The sequence below is a fragment of the Mytilus californianus genome, unplaced genomic scaffold (genome assembly GCF_021869535.1).
Source record: "Mytilus californianus isolate M0D057914Y unplaced genomic scaffold, xbMytCali1.0.p SCAF_9, whole genome shotgun sequence".
NCBI classification, from domain to species: domain Eukaryota; kingdom Metazoa; phylum Mollusca; class Bivalvia; order Mytilida; family Mytilidae; genus Mytilus; species Mytilus californianus.
In genome coordinates, this window is record NW_026262745.1 from 39,666,192 (window position 1) to 39,684,168 (window position 17,977).

Below are 17,977 nucleotides of genomic sequence, written 5' to 3' on the forward strand. Positions count from 1 at the left end.
TTTTGAGTTAATGTTGGACATGTTGACAACGGACGGACAGACGGACGGACGGACAGAGGTATACCATAATACGTCCCGTAAACGGGCGTATAAAAACGTATGCATGTACATGATGTAGTAAAATTAAATATCTTCATCTAAAATTAAGACGAGAGTGCACATGTTGAAGTGTCTTGCTATGATTGAATTTACAATACATGTATATTGAAAGTCTGTAATATGAAGATTTTATCACATAAACTTAACATAATCAATGATCCATGTAAAAGAGTTCAAGGTCAGATGAACCCTGGCACACAGACATGTACATTTTATAATCATTACATACCCCAAATATATATAGTAAACCTATTGCTTACACTCTGAGAAACAGACCTAATTACAAAAACTAAACATTGCCCAATGTTCCATAAAAATGAGGTCAAGGTCAGATGAACTTTGTTAAGAAAACATGTACACCATGCAATCATTCCATACACCAAATATGGATGACCTATTGCTTAAATAGTATCTGATAAATGGACGAAAATTATAAAAGCTAAACATTGACCAATGAACCATGAAAATGAGGTCAAATTCAATGAGAAGGAATATAAGAAAAATAATGAGAGTGTTATATTTCAATACTGTGGATTCATTATAATTAATCCTGGAATATAAATTTTCCTGGTCAGTGGATTTTGTGGGTATAGGTTAATCACAAATTTCACTGTTTGACGAAGTTCACATTTTCTATTGGTTTGTATTCAGACTCTGGCAAAACCATGAAATCAAAGTATCCACAACAAGAATGTGTCCATAGTACACAGATGCCCCACTCGCACTATCATTTTCTATGTTCAGTGGACCGTGAAATTGGGGGTCAAAACTCTTAATTTGGCATTAAAATTAGAAAGATCATATCATAGGGAACATGTGTACTAAGTTTCAAGTTGATGGGACTTCAACTTCATCAAAAACTACCTTGACCAAATACTTTAACCTGAAGCGGGACAGACAGATGGACATGAAAATAATCATCTTTATGTCAAAATTTATAAATATACAATACCTGATCTTGATCTAGTAGTTTTAACAGTTCAGCCTTGTAGTCAGAATTAATGGTGTAGGATTCTGTGCCATCAGAGAAAACTGCTGACAAAAGATTATCTAATTCCTTTCCATCTAAATACCCATCTCTGAAAATAAAGATATAAAATGAAGAAAACTCAAACTCAATAAAAGTATTTCTTTCAATGTACCATAATAGAAAAGAAAGAATATTGGGTATCTATCCATGCCACTGTATTTCTTCAACACCTAATAGGGAAATTAGTTATGGTTCAAGTTGCCAAAGAAATAAAAGCTGAACTGTATTATTTTGAGCTGATGTAAGTCTTGTTACAAGTGAAATCATAGAGATGTTAACCAATTTTCTTGCAAGTGGTCATCTCTATTTTCATTTTATGAAGCAGTTGCTATATCAGAAATTGAAACAAACAGGTTGAACTGTTGCTATTGCTCACTAATGATACCCTGCTATAAGTTTTCTGTTTACATTCTTTTTGTCAATTTTTGTAAGAAAGTTATAAATAGGAAGAAGACCCAAGAACCTGTATCCGACACCTTTAATATACATGTATAGTCATCAATTTCTTGAAATTCAGACCATAGATGTATCAACCCAGGGGTTTATACATCTATGTTCAGACTAAATCATTAAATCATCAAAAATTGCTAAAACTCGAAAAGTTCAATCATTATTGTGCAGCCAGACAAAAACTGTCTTCTCTGTAAAATGTGGAAGTGTGTTACTGTCCATCAGTTACAATTGTTTAATTTTTTTCAATAAATTAGATTTTCAGAAGATATAAATATTTAAAGTAGCTGTTCTTTTCCAAGTAAGAAATCTCAGATTTGCTCTTGTTTTTAAACATATTACAACTGATCCTACCTGTTTTCATCAAATAAGTGGAAACACCAAGCACATTGCTGTGGATCAAATATTTTCTGTTTTGCCTTGAAACTGTTTATGAAATCATTTTGTGTCTTCACTAGATCCATTTTAAATTTTATGTGTTGCAATACATGTGTAGTTAATACAACAGGATTAATATACTTCTAGTTTTACATTTTTGTACTTTGATATAAGAAGTTAATCCTACTATCATGACTAATATGTGTTATTATAAGGTTTTGTTAAAAGATTTAACCAGAAAATTACATGATTGTTGTCAAACTTTGGACTAGAAAATTAATGATGACCCATATCTAATCTAACACCAGCTAATGACTTCATATATATAAACATGTAAACTGCACATGACAATGAATTTTCTTCGAAAAAATGTTTAGAGTTATAAATTACACATCTACTTAAATTTAAGGAAATGAATTTTAATAGTCAAACTTCAATCCGAATCTTGACTTAAATAGTCCATACTTGTAATTTTTGTTTTTTTGTTTGTAGAGGAGGGGGGGGGGGGGGGGGGGGTTTGTCCTATTTAACCTTCCCCTTGCTTTGGGCACGTGCTGAAGAGCTACAATGTACTCAACTGTCCTAAGGACTGACTGCTTTTAAAATACAGTTGTACCTCTATAGTTTCTGACTACCAGAACTTAAGATCAATTGGCTATCAGATCAAATCTGAATTTTATATATACAATTGTAGGTTAATTAATAAAACATAATTTATCATGAAAGCTATGCAAAAGTTTAAACGGATAGATAAAGCCAAATGAATTTGACTGGAAAAGACAGACATGTTCAATTTTTTTAATTTTTTTTCACAATACTTGAAGTCTTCAATAGCAATTATAACTATCATTGAAATTTAAATTTTATGCATATATGTACACATTGGGAAATTTTTGCTAAATTCTTGAGGCAAAATTCCACTAGATGACTAGGTTTCAACAACTTTCACAATTTAATCCTATGAAGGAGTGAAACATAATAGGGGGAGATAGTCAAACACCTTTATAATTATATATATTATTAATAATAAAACTCCTTATCAGAAAGTGAAATCACCATGCTGAAGTTCATTTTCATAGGGTTTTCTTAATGAAAATCTGGTCATTAATTTTGGGTAGTATGGCAGACTGGAGGAGCAGACTGGAGGGGCGGCCTGGGTATTGTTTGGTATCAGCTGTTTCTGTTCAATAACTCGAGAACCACTTAAACATATTTTTTTTTAATTTCAATATTCAAGATATTGGACAAAAGGATTACCTAGTTCAAGCTTGATTTTGACAATTTATCCAGTTTGCTGTAGTTCAGCAGTCTGTTGTTTTAAATGAATTGATAAAGTTGGCAGACTGTTGTTTTAAATGAATTGATAAAAGATGTAAGTATGATTAGTAATCAATGCTAATTTTCGTAAATCATGTAAAAGATTAGAGAAATGTTTTCTAACATATATATATAAGATTAATAACATTTAATTTAAAAAGCTTAGAAATATAAGTTTTTGTTAGGTACTGATTGGAAGTTGTAGTACAGGCTGACTCATCTCCTTAGACATCTTAACAATTTATAGAATAGATATTTTCATATGCAAATGCATGAAACTATGGCACAATATGACTTGAAACACAAGCCCTGGCCATGGAATAGTGTATCTTCTAAGTGATATACATTTTTATACAGGTGATGCTGGAATGTAACTTATTGTGGTGATACATTGTACATTAAAATTCAAAGTTTCACAATAGGGAAATTAAAATTATCTCTTTTTTTTGCCTTTTGTCTTCAAAATTCTCAACTGAACATATTAAATTGTAGGTTTACATGTAGGTGAAAACATGCTTTCAAACAGTCCTAAATACTAAACTTCATCTGTGGCATTCTTTATTTAAAGTTCAGTGGGATCATCATACAGTGGATTAATTTATTTTCTTGGGTAACAATTTTTGTGGATATTTGATTTCATGGTTTTGCTAGTCTGTAAAATCTTAAGCCTATAGAAAATGTGTACCTCCTTGAACATTTAAATTTGTAGTGCACCTTTACTAATGAAATCCATGAAAATTTGTGTCCATCAAATAATAATGAATTCACAGTATTTTCAAAACATTGAGATATTCAGTAAGAGGCAATCACCTGCAGTATATAATGGAACATGAAATTAAATTCAGTGTTTAAAAGTCTCCCTCTTATCAAATGTCGGTGAATGTAAAAAGTTACTAATGATTTATATAAATACCATGTTGTCCTGTCATTCCACCCATCTAAGGCCTTTTATCAACTATTTACAGTTCTTTTGTCAAAAGTTAATTGTATTGTGTACTTATAATGGCTTGATTGAAGCCTCAGTCGATGGAAATCATAATATTTTAATCAAATATAAACAAACACAATAAAAAAATCCTGAAAACATATTGGATATTTCAATAGAACTTTAATAAATGGGGAATGTGTCCATGGGACACAGATGATGCCCCCGCTTGCATATAACGTTATAAAGGGACAAAACTCAAGAACTGTAAAAGTGACGCTACCCAAATTTAAACTTGATCTGAGTTTTGTGCTAATAAGCATTATTTATAAGTTTCATAACATTTAGTTGAGTCAAACTTAAGTTAGAGAACGGAAACAAAAAAATCAGCAATTTTTCCATTTTGTAAAGGGGCATAAGTCGCATAACTCTAGAACGGTAAAAGTGACACCACCAAAATTCGAACCTGATCTGTGTTTTGAGGTAATTAGCATTGTGTAAAGTTTCATAACATTTGGTTGAGGCAAATAAAAAAATTGGAGAACAGAAACCAATTTAGGGACGTACGTACGTACAGACGGACAAGGGTAAAACTTAATGCCCCCTCCGCTATGGCGGGGGCATAATTAAAAAATATTCAGCTAAAAATAATTTCTCATGTAAAATTTGTGTATAATGTCCATGCCAATTTGATGGATTTTTTGGAGCTAACTTATTATTATTATGATTATAGTTTTTGGTGTGTAAATTACAACAGAAAATGTATGACAAATTAAACACATGAAACTAGAAAAAATTTTAATGAATTCAAATGTTACATGTACAAAAAACCTAAATGTCACTAAAAGGCCTCAGCAAAACTCAACCTTTTTTGTAATAAAAATTAAATAGGTCAATATTTGAAGAGTGCCATGTCTGTATTTTTGGTGGTTCATCTTTACATGCATCCAAATGAAAATACTATTGCCTTTTCTTTATCTTGTTGTAGATATTTATTGTAGAACAGATGCCATTTCATGCTTCATTATGAACGGTAATGGAATGTCAATGGAAGTATTTGGAGGGCAAGCTTAGCAAATAGGCTGATAGTGATAAACTGAACTAGCCAGTAATATGTAGATATAAGAAGATGTGGTATGAGTGCCAATGAGACAACTCTCCATCCAAGTCACAATTTGTAAAAGTAAACCATTATAGGTCAAAGTACGATATTCAACATGGAGCCTTGAATTGGCTCACACCGAACAGCTTATCTATATATATGTCAATTAAAATTTTCATTCGTCGTTTAATTGTAGATACATATACATGTAAGCATTGTTTGTTATGTACTCTTTTAAATATTGAGGCAAAAATATACTTTTTTAATTAATACAACATTTTTAGGATTCTTTTTTATAAAATGTCACAAACCTGTATTCAAAAATACAATATGTACATCCAATTAAGATGGAACAAAATAAAAGGGAAACAATCCTTTTTCATTCTTAATGGAATAAGGATAAAGGTTTTTTCAACTGGCTTGTGCATGTTGTGACCTAATAAGTAAGTTTGAGAAAAAAAAACAAAGCTTGTCCATTTTTTCTTTGAATTATTAATTTGTTCATATAAAAAAGATCATACATTGTAAATACTATTGGTACCAGTTAATGTAACCTATCATTTTTTCAATAGCTGAAGTGTTGCATAAAAACAACAGACTTCTGATACATGTATCTTTAGACAAATATTTTTACTTCATTTGTAAATGCTCAGTTTTGTTTAACCCTATTAAGATTGGGAAAGGCTGAATTTTCTGTAATAGAACATGCTGTTGGAAGATACACTTGAGTGGACAAATAATGTCCATGATTTTAGAAAACTAACCTTTTGGAGACAAAGCAATATCTAACCTTGCTTTAGAATATTTATTTTCTATAAAAATAATTTAATAAGGTGAATAAATATCAAAATTATAGTCTATAAGTCTTTCAATACAGTGTAAGCGGTTGATTTCGCATAGCATAAATAAGTTAACTTTCAGAGCAGGAAGTAGACCTTCCAAATTAATGGTCAGAATGGCGATATGTTTGGTTCAATTGACAAACATGCAAAGAAAATATAACATTAATGTCCCTACTAAATGTAAATTCTATCATTTAATGCCCAGATTCAAAAGTGACCGTACATCTGTAACTGGCCATTGTTCTAGTAAACCAGTTTTTTTTTTAAACAAGAACTTAAAGTCAGGGTCTATGGTGCTTACAGTGACTATCGGTAACCCTTTTTATGTTAGAATAATATTTCCCTAAAGTGTTCCTGATAAAATCTATTTGATAAAAACTGTGAATTTCTGACAGTAACTGGTCAGGACCCTCGATCTGAATTTCTGACAGTAACTGGTCCGGACCCTCGATCAGTAAAATGTTTCTAACATTTTACAGTAAAATTCAAGTAATAGCCAATTAGAAGTACAAACAGAAGTTATATAAGAATTGCCTTACATTTACAAACATTACTGCATAAACTGTTAAAAATTACCTAATTAAAAAATTCAATAAAACCAGACCAAATAACACAATATCATGAATATAGTAGAATGTCTGAATCAGAATGAAATGAACATGTTCATAATTTATGGTTCTGTATAAAATTATAAAATTTAATATAACTGATTCGCTATATACATGTAAAGTAAAGTAAAGTAAAGTAAAGTAAAGTAATCTTTATTTAAAGTCGGGATGCATATATACATAATAACAAAGAACATGAGCTCTTAAGAGCTCTTTAACCGACTGATATTAATAAACAAAACATGTAATAACATCAGATTCATATAGAACACAAACATGTGAATTTAACTGTTTGTGTGTGTATTTCCTGTTATAAGTAATTGCATAAAGTGTTGTGAGACAATACAATAATTAATGAGCCAATCTGTTCTTCACCTGTTTACCTGTTAAAGACGTGTATAAAAAAAAATAACCGGACAACCGCTAATCATGAATGTAGCTTACCTGTTTTTATCAAAAAGATTAAAACACCGTACACATTGCTGTTTATCAAAAACTTTAACTTTACAAACAAAATCATTGAAAAATTTTCTCTGTTCACCATCCATCTTCAGTGGTCTGCTGTTTGTTTACATCGATTTTTTCATGGTCTGTTTGTTAATGCGTGATTTTTAGTATTCATTGATTTTTTTCCTTTCTACCTTCAACATGTATATGAAATTGATGTCGTTAATTAAGTATCTTGGAAAAATTAAAATTTTAAAACACAAAACATCAAGAATATTCACAATCCTTGAAAACAAACAATGAAATTCAAAGGTATCTACTTATTTGCTAATCGAGCAGACGCTAAGATTTAAATTCTATACTCCTTGGACTTTTATCATCATTCCAATCGATTCCGAACTACAATGAAAAATCTAAAGATTACAAATATACTCAAATAAATGTTAGATTGCAACGGTCTACATTTAAGACCAACATTTTTTTTTATGACCTCTGACAAAATGAATGCAGGTGCGGATTCAGGCGGGGCGCACCGCACGCCCTCAGAAAAAGCCAATTTTGCGTGAAAATAGGGTCCTCTTTTTCATTTCAGGAGCGCCTTCATAATATCAAATCCTGAATCCGTGTCTGTGAATCAATGCGCACAAGTACAACTGTTGTATTTAAATTTAACGGTTTTGGATTCACTAGGATTGGCTTTTAAATTGATTTTCTTTCTGTTATGAGAACTTTTTCCTTTATAAACCTGCTACACTAGTAACTTTTTTTCAGAGAAAAAAAGATATTTGAATGTCTCATGTGATATATTTGTGTTTCCATAGTATTACGTTTTTATAAACTCTGTCATAAATAATAATAATAATAATAATAATAATAATAATAATAATAATAATAATAATAATAATAATAATAATAATAATAATAATAATAATAATAATAATAATAATAATAATAATAATAATAATAATAATAATAATAATAATAATAAATAAATAAATAAATAAATAAGCTTTATTTAGAGTCCGGCGGCATAATAAACAAGGACATAACATAAGCTCTAATGAGCCTTTGACCGACCTACAAGACATAACAATACAATACATAATACGCATGCAATAAGTTACATCACACAATTTGAAGCAATATAATTAAGCATGGTGGTAATAAGCAGATTATAAGCATGATAAGCTAGGTATTAAAGCTAAAAGCACAAAAATGTTAACTAAGCATGATTAGAAAGCTGGTAAAATATATAGCATAAATATTAAAAATAGAATATGATCTAAATGGTAAAAAATTAAACATAATATATGAATTAATAATCTGCACAAACACTCATTACCATTCCATGACTTTAATCAAATATTTTTAACCTGACTGAAATTATCAATTTTCCTAAAAATCATCATGTAGATCATTCCATAAAACAGCAGCTGTATATTTAAAAGAGTTCTTATCGTAGGTTGATGTTCGAACCCTAGGTATATCTACAATGTTAGAATATCTAAGATTATATTTACAATCTCACAAAATACCTTATGCTGGTGCTGAAAATATCCATGTATATGTGTCTTTTTGGTGCTGGTTTTACATATACAGTTCTTGTGGATAAACATTCAGAGTCATTTTGTCTCTGTTGGATAGTTGTCATATTTGCAAATACGGGGACCAATAGAGTTCAATGAATTCGTCACAGGCAAATGATACCAAATTTCCTAGGTTTTTTTTTTTATTTTCCTCCGTATGATATGAAATATGCCTTGATTGGCAAATTATCGTTTACAGATTACAGAAACACTTTTTTATATGATTACGTTATGAAAAAAGCATTATACATTAGCTACATTAACAACTGGACGTGTTATCAGGGGCGGATCCCTGATTTTAGTTTAGGGGGAGGGGGGCGCAAACTTAAATTTTCGCCGAGCGGAGCGATTCGAAAATTTTTTTGAGGTAAAATTATCGAAATATTCTTTATTAAGCTGAGGACAACCCATGCTTTGCAAATTTTAGGGGGGGCACGCCCGCCACGCCTCCGCCTGAATCCGCCCCTGGTCATATGCTGCTTTGGGTGAGCTATATTTGTAGTTAAATAGTAGGTATGTGTCATTTACCTTTAAGAATTGAGATTGTGCTAAAAAATAAAGGTGATCTTGAAGGGTTTTATTGTATAAAAAACACAGCAAGTATTCCAGGCTTATATTTTGTACGCCAGCAAAGACGTTTATTCTACAAAAGATTAATCAGTGACGTTCGAATGAAAAAAAGGTATAAGGCCCAATAAAGTACGAAGTTGAAGAGCATTGAATACCCAAAATTCCAGGAGGTTTTTCAAATACAGCTAAGGTAACCTATTCCGGGGGTAGAAAATCCTTAGAATCTTGAACAATTCAAAGTTGTGTAAACAGTTAATTTATAGATATGATCATATCAAGATAATTCATGTCAACACAGATGTGCTAAATAACTGAATTGGTGGCTAAGAACACGCTGTCGGAAACTGTGAGTACCCTCAGATCTGTACTTTGTGTCTTTTTCGTTTTTTAGGGATGTATAAATACACTGCCACGTCAAGTCTGTGTTTTTCTGCTTTGTATTTAACCCTTTTTATAGTTTGTTCTTATGTTGTACTGTTATACAACTGTCCCAGGTGAGAAGAGGGTTGGCGCCTTCAAACATGGTCAACCCCACCACATTCTATATGTGCCTGTCCCAAGTCAGGAGCCTGTAATTGAGTGGTTGTCGTTTATTATGTTGTATATAGGTTGTTCTTATGTTGTGCTGTTGCACCATTGTCCCAGGTTAGGGGAGGGTTGGCGCCTTCCAACATGTTTAACACTCTTTAAGTGCCTGTCCCAAATCAGGAGCATGTAGTTCAGTGGATGTCGTTGGTTCATGTCTGTCATATTTGTTTTTCGTAAATTGTTTTGTTATAAATTAGGCCGTTAGTTTTCTCAATTGAATTGTTTCATATTTTTCATGTCTTTAGTTTGACCAGGCCGGGGATCGAATCCACTACCTCCCGCACTCAAGACGAGCACGCTAACACGAGACCACCGATCGGTGGTAATTATGTTGTCAAGAAGACAGTTTACAGCTTAGATATTCTCATCAAACTTCCAGTACGTTGGCTGTAGTCCTTTTGCGCCAATTTTTATTTTTAAGATTTATCATTTGAGCCAAATATTTTTTTTCAAAGGTTTCAATAACGCCGAAGTACAGGTTACTGAAGGGTATTAAAATACTCATAAGTAGTGCGGAGGGATACGTTTGGGTCACCCTCTTGGGTACCGAGTTATGTAACAAGAGGTAATGAGGTAATTTTATATTATCTCCCATGGAAACTTACTAACAATGTATTGTAATTTCACATATATTTTACTGAATATAAGATGTTTTAATTCAAATGATGTCTGATTCTTATGAATATAGAAGACTTTTCGAAAGAAAAATTGTATGAAAACTAAGTTTGGACATTTTTATAGCAATTAAAAAATTACTACCATCACCTTTAGTATGACAATTACAATAAATTTTTCATACAAATTGTTAGACTGATTTTCATAATATCATTGGAGTGGAATTAAAGTCTTATAGGATTGTAAGTATGCTTTATTTTATCACCTTGCATTTTCACCACTTGACTGTGTTTTCTACAGCTGTATGTTAAAATTTCTGACCAGTTGAACAGTTTGGTTTTATAAAACAAATTGCATTTTGGTCAGAATTTTGAATAAATTGCAAAAGGTGCATGAGGAGCAACACCTACAGTCAAGTCACAGTAACAGTTATATTTGAATATATAGTTCATTACAATGTTGGAAGTTTCCACTGAAAAAAATATAAAAAAATTTAAAAAAAAGTAGAATGATTAATTTATTCAGCCAATTTTAAAGATAGAAATTTTAAAAATTATAATAACATTCATGAATTAATCCTTCTTAATAAGACATAATTGAAATCAAAACAAAGTCTGCATCTTATTACAGCAAAATTACTTTAGTGTGTAGGTAAAGGTGATATCTTTGGCTAGCTTGATTGCTAGCTGAACCGTAAAATCATTATTTGGTTAACTACCCTCCTTTAAGAGTAGACTAGTCCGACAGATAACCAATCTATCTGTAAGTAGGACTATACTACTCCGAAAGTAGGATAGTATACCTAACGGCCTAATAATGATTTCACGGTTCAGCTAGCAAGCAAGCTAGCCAAAGATATTACCTTTACCTAAACACTCAAGTCATTTTTCTGTATTTCTTGTCTTCACTAATCAGATGATCAAATAGAAGTATTTGATCATCTGATTAGTGAAGACAAGAAGTTTGTTGAGAATTTTTTATTCTTTATTCAAAATTAAAAACAATATATATTTTACTGTCAAAATGGGATACATGTATCTCAGTATTTCTGAACAAAAATTTCAATGCATTTGATGAACTCCTAAGTCATATAAAAACATTCTATTTTATATGCACTATAAAGTGATGAATACATACACATTTTCCTTTTAAGTTATATTTCATCAAACTATTTTACAAAAGGTATTTTAAATCGAAATGTAATCGAAAAGTAATCGATGATTACATCATAATTTTTGCTGTAATCGAAAATGTCTTCGATTACAGATTACTGTCGATTATTGGAAAAATGTATTCAATTATAATCGACTACTATTACAGCTTCCGATTACCCAATCCCTGAATGAAGAAGTACAGTTTATGCAAATCACAAACAATGCTCATACATAAATCACTTTATACATACGTCCTTGGTAATATAGTCTTTATACATAGACAATATTACAAAGGACGTTATTAGTTTTAAATCCTTGATATTACATAATCGCTTTTGCATACATGATTCGCCTGATAGTGCGTTGTCTTCCGATATCGTAGTAAAGCTTTTCGGGTTTTGATACCAACACAGTCATTGAAACGTTTATATGAAAGACGTTTCTGTGTTAATTTGTAATCAATGTTAATTAGTTTAGGAAGACAAACTGACAGAAAATGTTGATTAATTGATAACTACTTTCTTTGGTGTAACGTTATGGGATGACGTAAAAAGTTCACGAACTTGGAATCTTCCCAAACAGTGCAGTAGTAAAGATGCTTATGTGCACTCAAAATGAACATTGTGTTTCGACATGTATGGCCTAAAATTTTGATTCTTCCTTCTGCTAACCTCATGAGTTTCGTTGTTACCGGTATAATCATAGGAAATATTGACAATTGTAATTATCCATGATACTTGTCAGCTATGGAAGCAGAATTGATGTGTGGTGTATGTTTGGAATATTTTGACAAACCTCTAATGTTGCCATGTACCCACAATTTCTGTAAGAAATGTATAGAGGGGATACTCTCTGTGAATAGTAGACCAAACATTTATGGACAATTACCAAGACATCGTCTGAAGTTTCATTTGGATTGTCCTTTGTGTCAACGTCCTATTGAATTAGATCGTGGTGTTGAATCTTTGACAGTCAATAGAATTTTGGAAAATATCATTGCTCTTCACAGAAAAGATGAACCATTAGCATCTAATGATGCAGCATGGAAACTTGATTCTTCAGTATCTGACAGTCCCTGTCTTCTTCATAATTCTGAACCGATGTCATTGTACTGCCTGACTTGTAACAGGGCTGTGTGTAAGTCATGTGACTGTGTGACAGACAAATCATCAGGCACTATTCATAAATGTGTCCCAATCAAAGAACAAGCAGACCAATACCAGGTAATAAGATTATCATTGATAGAACAGTCTGTGTTCTCCCAAGCGATGCAAGATAATTCAGCCATACTGCAAGTATGGCCACAGTTTCAGCCATAGTTGTTTCGGCCATGCTGCCAATTCGACCATACTTTGTATAATGGTTTTTGTTGTTACAATGTATAAAGGGAGGAAAATATTATTGATTTTAGGCCAAAAATAAAATTAGAATTGTTTGTGGAGGATAGGAATGCCCTTTTCCGTCAGGCGTCAAATGGTCATTTTCGGGTACTGTTAGCGTCAAATTGGTTAAAATTTTATTGTGAGTCATCAAAATATCCTTATCGTGATTTGTCAGAGGTCTTGAATAACTAACCTTTACCATTATTACTGTAAAAACTTTAACGTGATTCGTCAAAATCAGTCAATTTTTTTATCTTCATAAACAAAGTGTACATTTTATCGTCATGCACCATAATTACCATTAATGTCATTTGGCAAGATTTTTAACTGTTTTTTTTTTTTTTAAGTTTTATTCTTGCTCTAGCATTGTTTTCTTGTCTAAACATGTAACATATGTTGTTTGCCAAAAATAAAAATCCGGACCTACCTACCCATCTGTACCCTACCCATCCGTACAACTTACAAGACATGGGTAGGCAACATCAATCAAAGAATTTGTTAAATAATGGTGGCCTTAGAAAGAGACGCAAGAAACAAATAACAAAATAACTTTTGATTATACATTTATATTATTGATAAGAATGAGTATCAATTTGTAAATCTTATAAGAATATTTGTAAAATGGAGATGAAAAATCAACTGAGTAGTAAACAGAACAAACAATGAAGTTATTTAAAAGTGAAGAAGATTGTTCTTATCATGCAGTCATTGCAAATTGTTGTGCCTTGTTTCTCATACTTATCATGCTTATGTTTGTTATGGATGGCAAATTGTTTATTTTTTTCTATTCTCTATTACCATGATTACCAAAATAAAAATTAAGTAAGCACCAATTGTGAAAGGTGAAACGTTATTAATGTCTTAATCACGTGTGACTTAAGAGTCTTGTGTCCTTTTGTTTCAGAGTACATGTAGATGCACATGTTATGACAAATTATTTTTTGTTGAGTCCTCATCCTTTTCAAAACAATCTTCTGTCAACACAATTACATTTAATGCATAGATGTATGTTAAGAAAAATATAAAAAAAGTATGGCTGAATCAACTATGGCTTTAATGACTGTGGCCGAAATGACTATGACTGAACTGGTACACTACTGTGGCCAAATGACCTATGGTCGAACTGGTTTTGTGGCTGAAATGTCTTGAAAGCCTCCCAAGGGCCTTATGCATGTACAAAATGTAGCAACATGATACATTTTTGCTATAAGTACATGTATAATAGATTTGTCTCTGACTCTTACCTGACTTAAAGGGCTGTGTGACCTATTAATATTATCATTACTCATTGTTCATCGTAGACTGAGATTACTAGGCCAATTAGATCCATTTGTAGCCACCATCATCATTGTGATTTTTCTACAAATGTACATGTACAATGTAGTTACAAAATGTGTACAGAATGTAAAGAATCAACCTACATGTACATGTACATGTACTGTCCATAATTATGACCCAAATTTGTCCAACAACGCCTTATAAAGTTGTTGCCTTTGAATGACAATTTTTAACATTTTTTGTAATTTTGATAACTATCTTAAAAACTATATATATTAAAGACAAAGAGAAACTCGATCTGTAGATAGCAAAAATGTTCTGTCATGTCTTCAGGACAAGAGCTGCAAATATTATATGAATTTTAAGTCAAAATGACCTTCATCGTCTGAGAAATTATTTGCCTCAATTGTCTCAAATGAAGATTTTTTACCCAATTTTGTGTTTTTTTTGTAAAAACTACTAGAAAACAGCTAATATAATTGATCAGCAAAATGCATTTGTAAGATCTTCAAATAACTCAACATATCTGAAAATATCAGTTTACTCCTTTTATGATGTTATAGGAATTATTGCTCTTGAATGATATTTTTACCCATGTTTTGCTCCTTTTTTTGTGGAAACCATGATACAATAGTTACAATGTAGATAATATAAAGAGAAACTCCAAAAAGCTAAATAAGTCGCATGGACAAAATCACCAGTTGATTCTAGCTCCTTTAAGGAGTAATATTGTCGCTACACTATCACTATTGATTTTAGAATTTTGACCTACATGTAAATGTATGTCTGTATCATGGATATGTATTGTTATATCACAAATCTGTAAAAGTTGGACTAATGTTTTGAATAGCAAAAATGAGCAACAACAAGATCTACATGTACAAATGATGTACACTTAGTCAATACATGCATGCATGCATGAATTGTCAATTTAACTTTTTACAGGAGTTGTTGCCCCTTAATTTTTTTCATATTTTGCTTTCATGTAAATTGTTTTGGAAATTATAATGAACAGAAATTAGATTATAACATGTGAATAAGTCAAAATAAAGCAAGACAAGAATTTAGACATTGGCAGACATACATGTACATGTACATTGTAGTTTCCATTCTTGTTGCATTGTATCAATTTTATGCAAATGCCAGGTGAGCAATACAGACTCATTGGAGTCTTAAGTATACATTTGTACCATGATGCTATATATATCAGCCTATCTGACATGTCTGAATAGATTTTATACTAACATGTAAAATGAATGTGGTACTTAATAAAATATAATTCTAGAGAAACGGTGCTATTTCAAATTCCAATGTGCTATTTGAAAAAAAAAATAAGGAGAACATTGGAACTGTTATGTAACATACATGTATATACATGTAAGAAACCAGATTATAATCCTTTGATTTGTGTCATGAAACACATATACACTATCATTTGACTATAGACATAATAGAAAGTTCAAATTAACTCTTTTTATATTTTAAAAGCTGTTTATATAATGAACACCAAATAAAATAATGTACAGAAATGTACATGCATTTTCATTGTTTTCCTACATTTAATATGTATATTTGCAAATGGTTAATATATTATATATTGTATACATGGTATGATTGCATATGTACATGATATACATGTAACAGATGTATATGTACAAAATATATATTGGAAGTAACTTACTTCCAAGTATATGCAGTACGTACTGTACTTGAGTTTTTCTTTGCAAATTCTAATTGCTACTTTTTGATGTTATTGTTAATTGATATAACTAATTCCTATTTTTCAGATGAAAATATCTAATGCCATTTCTGAAATTAAAAGAAAGGTTGTCCCAGTCCATGATGAAATACAACTGCTTCAGGACATGATGGAACAAATCAAGGTAAAATGATATACAATGCAGACAGATACATAATATCAGGAAATTTCTGCGCATGTCTAATTTTGAACATTTTTGCAGAAATAATTTAACAGCCAAATTTACCCTATAGATGCAAACTTTAATCTGTTCTGTAAAATGGATTGTACAAGGTCAAGAAATGCAAATAATGAACAAAGCGAAGATTTAATTGTCCAATATAAGACCTAAACAGATGCGTAAATAAGGATGATATCCAGCACTTTCTCTAGATATGTTATGTGAGTAGGGGCCTTGGTGGCCGAATGATCTAAGTAGTTCAACAACTCTATCACTAGTCTGTCTACACTGAGGTTGTTAGTTGGAACCTCGCACATGGCAGGTGTGTTTGACCCCAATCTTGAGTGACATTGATTATCAGTTTTCCTGTTGAAGGTCAGTGGTTCTCTCTGGGCAGTCAGGTTTCATTCAACAATAAAAACAGCCACCACTGACCACGAAATAGCCAATAGTGCTGAAAGAGGAGTTAAACACCAAAAATCAATCAATCAATCAATTGTATAATGTGAGGAAATTCCTTGCTGACTTTTAATCTCTGTAACCTTATTTTGCTCTCTCTCTCTCTTTAAATTTTTTTTAGACCAATATGTTTTTAATACATGTTATCTGGAGTCTGTAATCAGTTATCATTGTTAAGGGCATTGCTCACTGAAAACAGTTAATGTATTTTTAAATACATTTTAGCTGATTTCAGTTAGTTTTAGTTTATAGAGGCTAACATGTTTTTTTTTAAATAACTAATTTAGGTTATATAAATTGACAAATATTCTTAAATGACTTATTTTTTATTTAAATTTTCTCTGTTACAAAGTTTCTCATCAATATCATGTCAATAAACTAAAAATATTTCATTCGAACTTTCCACTCTTTGAATTACCAACACATTTCTATGTGCATTGTAAGTTACGAAGAAAATTTGTGTTATCTTTCAACAGTTCAGACACATTTATCATGCTTAATTAATTATTGCATCATTTTCTTGGAGAACTTCAAAATATCCATACAGATGTCTATAGATCATGTAGATCAGATACTCATTACAAGAAATTAGCATTAAATAGCTGATGAAAAGTGTCAATGAATAAAACTAAACCTGTTTTTTTTTTTAAAGATTTCCTGCAGTTATATCCCCTGAGACATGTGAGAGGTGATTGCTTTTGGTTACTTTTTATGAAAACTTTTCCCAGTAATTTGAAAAGACAAAGTACCATTTGAAGTAATTTTGCTTAAATATTTGTTTTCAGTCAAGGTAAACAGGGTTGGCAAACCTGGGTTTTATAAGTTTTGACCAACCCAGTGGTTTTACTGGGTTAAATAGGCATGATCATGATGATAGGGTAATACTAATACTGGGCAATATGAAATACTGGCCTGGCCCTTGTTTCACAAAAAAAAATTTGAATTATACAATTGATTGTAAGTCATGAAAAATTACGTATACTTATTTTACGATTAATTGTAGTCGTAAGATATTTTGTGAAACGCAGGCCTGAATCTTAAATATTCCAAGAATTATAGATTATCAATAGTTTTTCAAACGAGAGGGTGTTCCTCAGCTACAATCTCACTGAAGGGCAACAGCCCTGAGATGAAATATGACCAAGAAACATCCTAGAGTTGAAAAGACTACTGTGATCTGTTAATTGCTATTTTGCCTTTGACATCATTGATGTTTACATTGACAACG

At 31.3% G+C, this 17,977-nt stretch overlaps 2 protein-coding genes across 2 annotated transcripts in view; one reads left to right on the top strand and one right to left on the bottom strand.

Moving 5' to 3' along the window:
• LOC127716362 (nicotinamidase-like) overlaps positions 1-7,399 on the bottom strand; it is a 30,390-nt gene extending 22,991 nt beyond the window's left edge. The window contains exons 1-2 of the mRNA XM_052222545.1: positions 7,196-7,399; positions 1,052-1,178 (exon numbers count right to left, since the gene is read on the bottom strand). Of these exons, the coding sequence (XP_052078505.1) occupies positions 1,052-1,178; positions 7,196-7,299 (231 nt within the window). The 5' untranslated portion in view covers positions 7,300-7,399. The remainder of the gene's footprint in view (positions 1-1,051; positions 1,179-7,195) is intronic.
• Positions 7,400-12,150: 4,751 nt separating this feature from the next.
• LOC127716354 (serine-rich adhesin for platelets-like) overlaps positions 12,151-17,977 on the top strand; it is a 37,334-nt gene continuing 31,507 nt past the window's right edge. The window contains exons 1-2 of the mRNA XM_052222525.1: positions 12,151-12,934; positions 16,159-16,254. Of these exons, the coding sequence (XP_052078485.1) occupies positions 12,458-12,934; positions 16,159-16,254 (573 nt within the window). The 5' untranslated portion in view covers positions 12,151-12,457. The remainder of the gene's footprint in view (positions 12,935-16,158; positions 16,255-17,977) is intronic.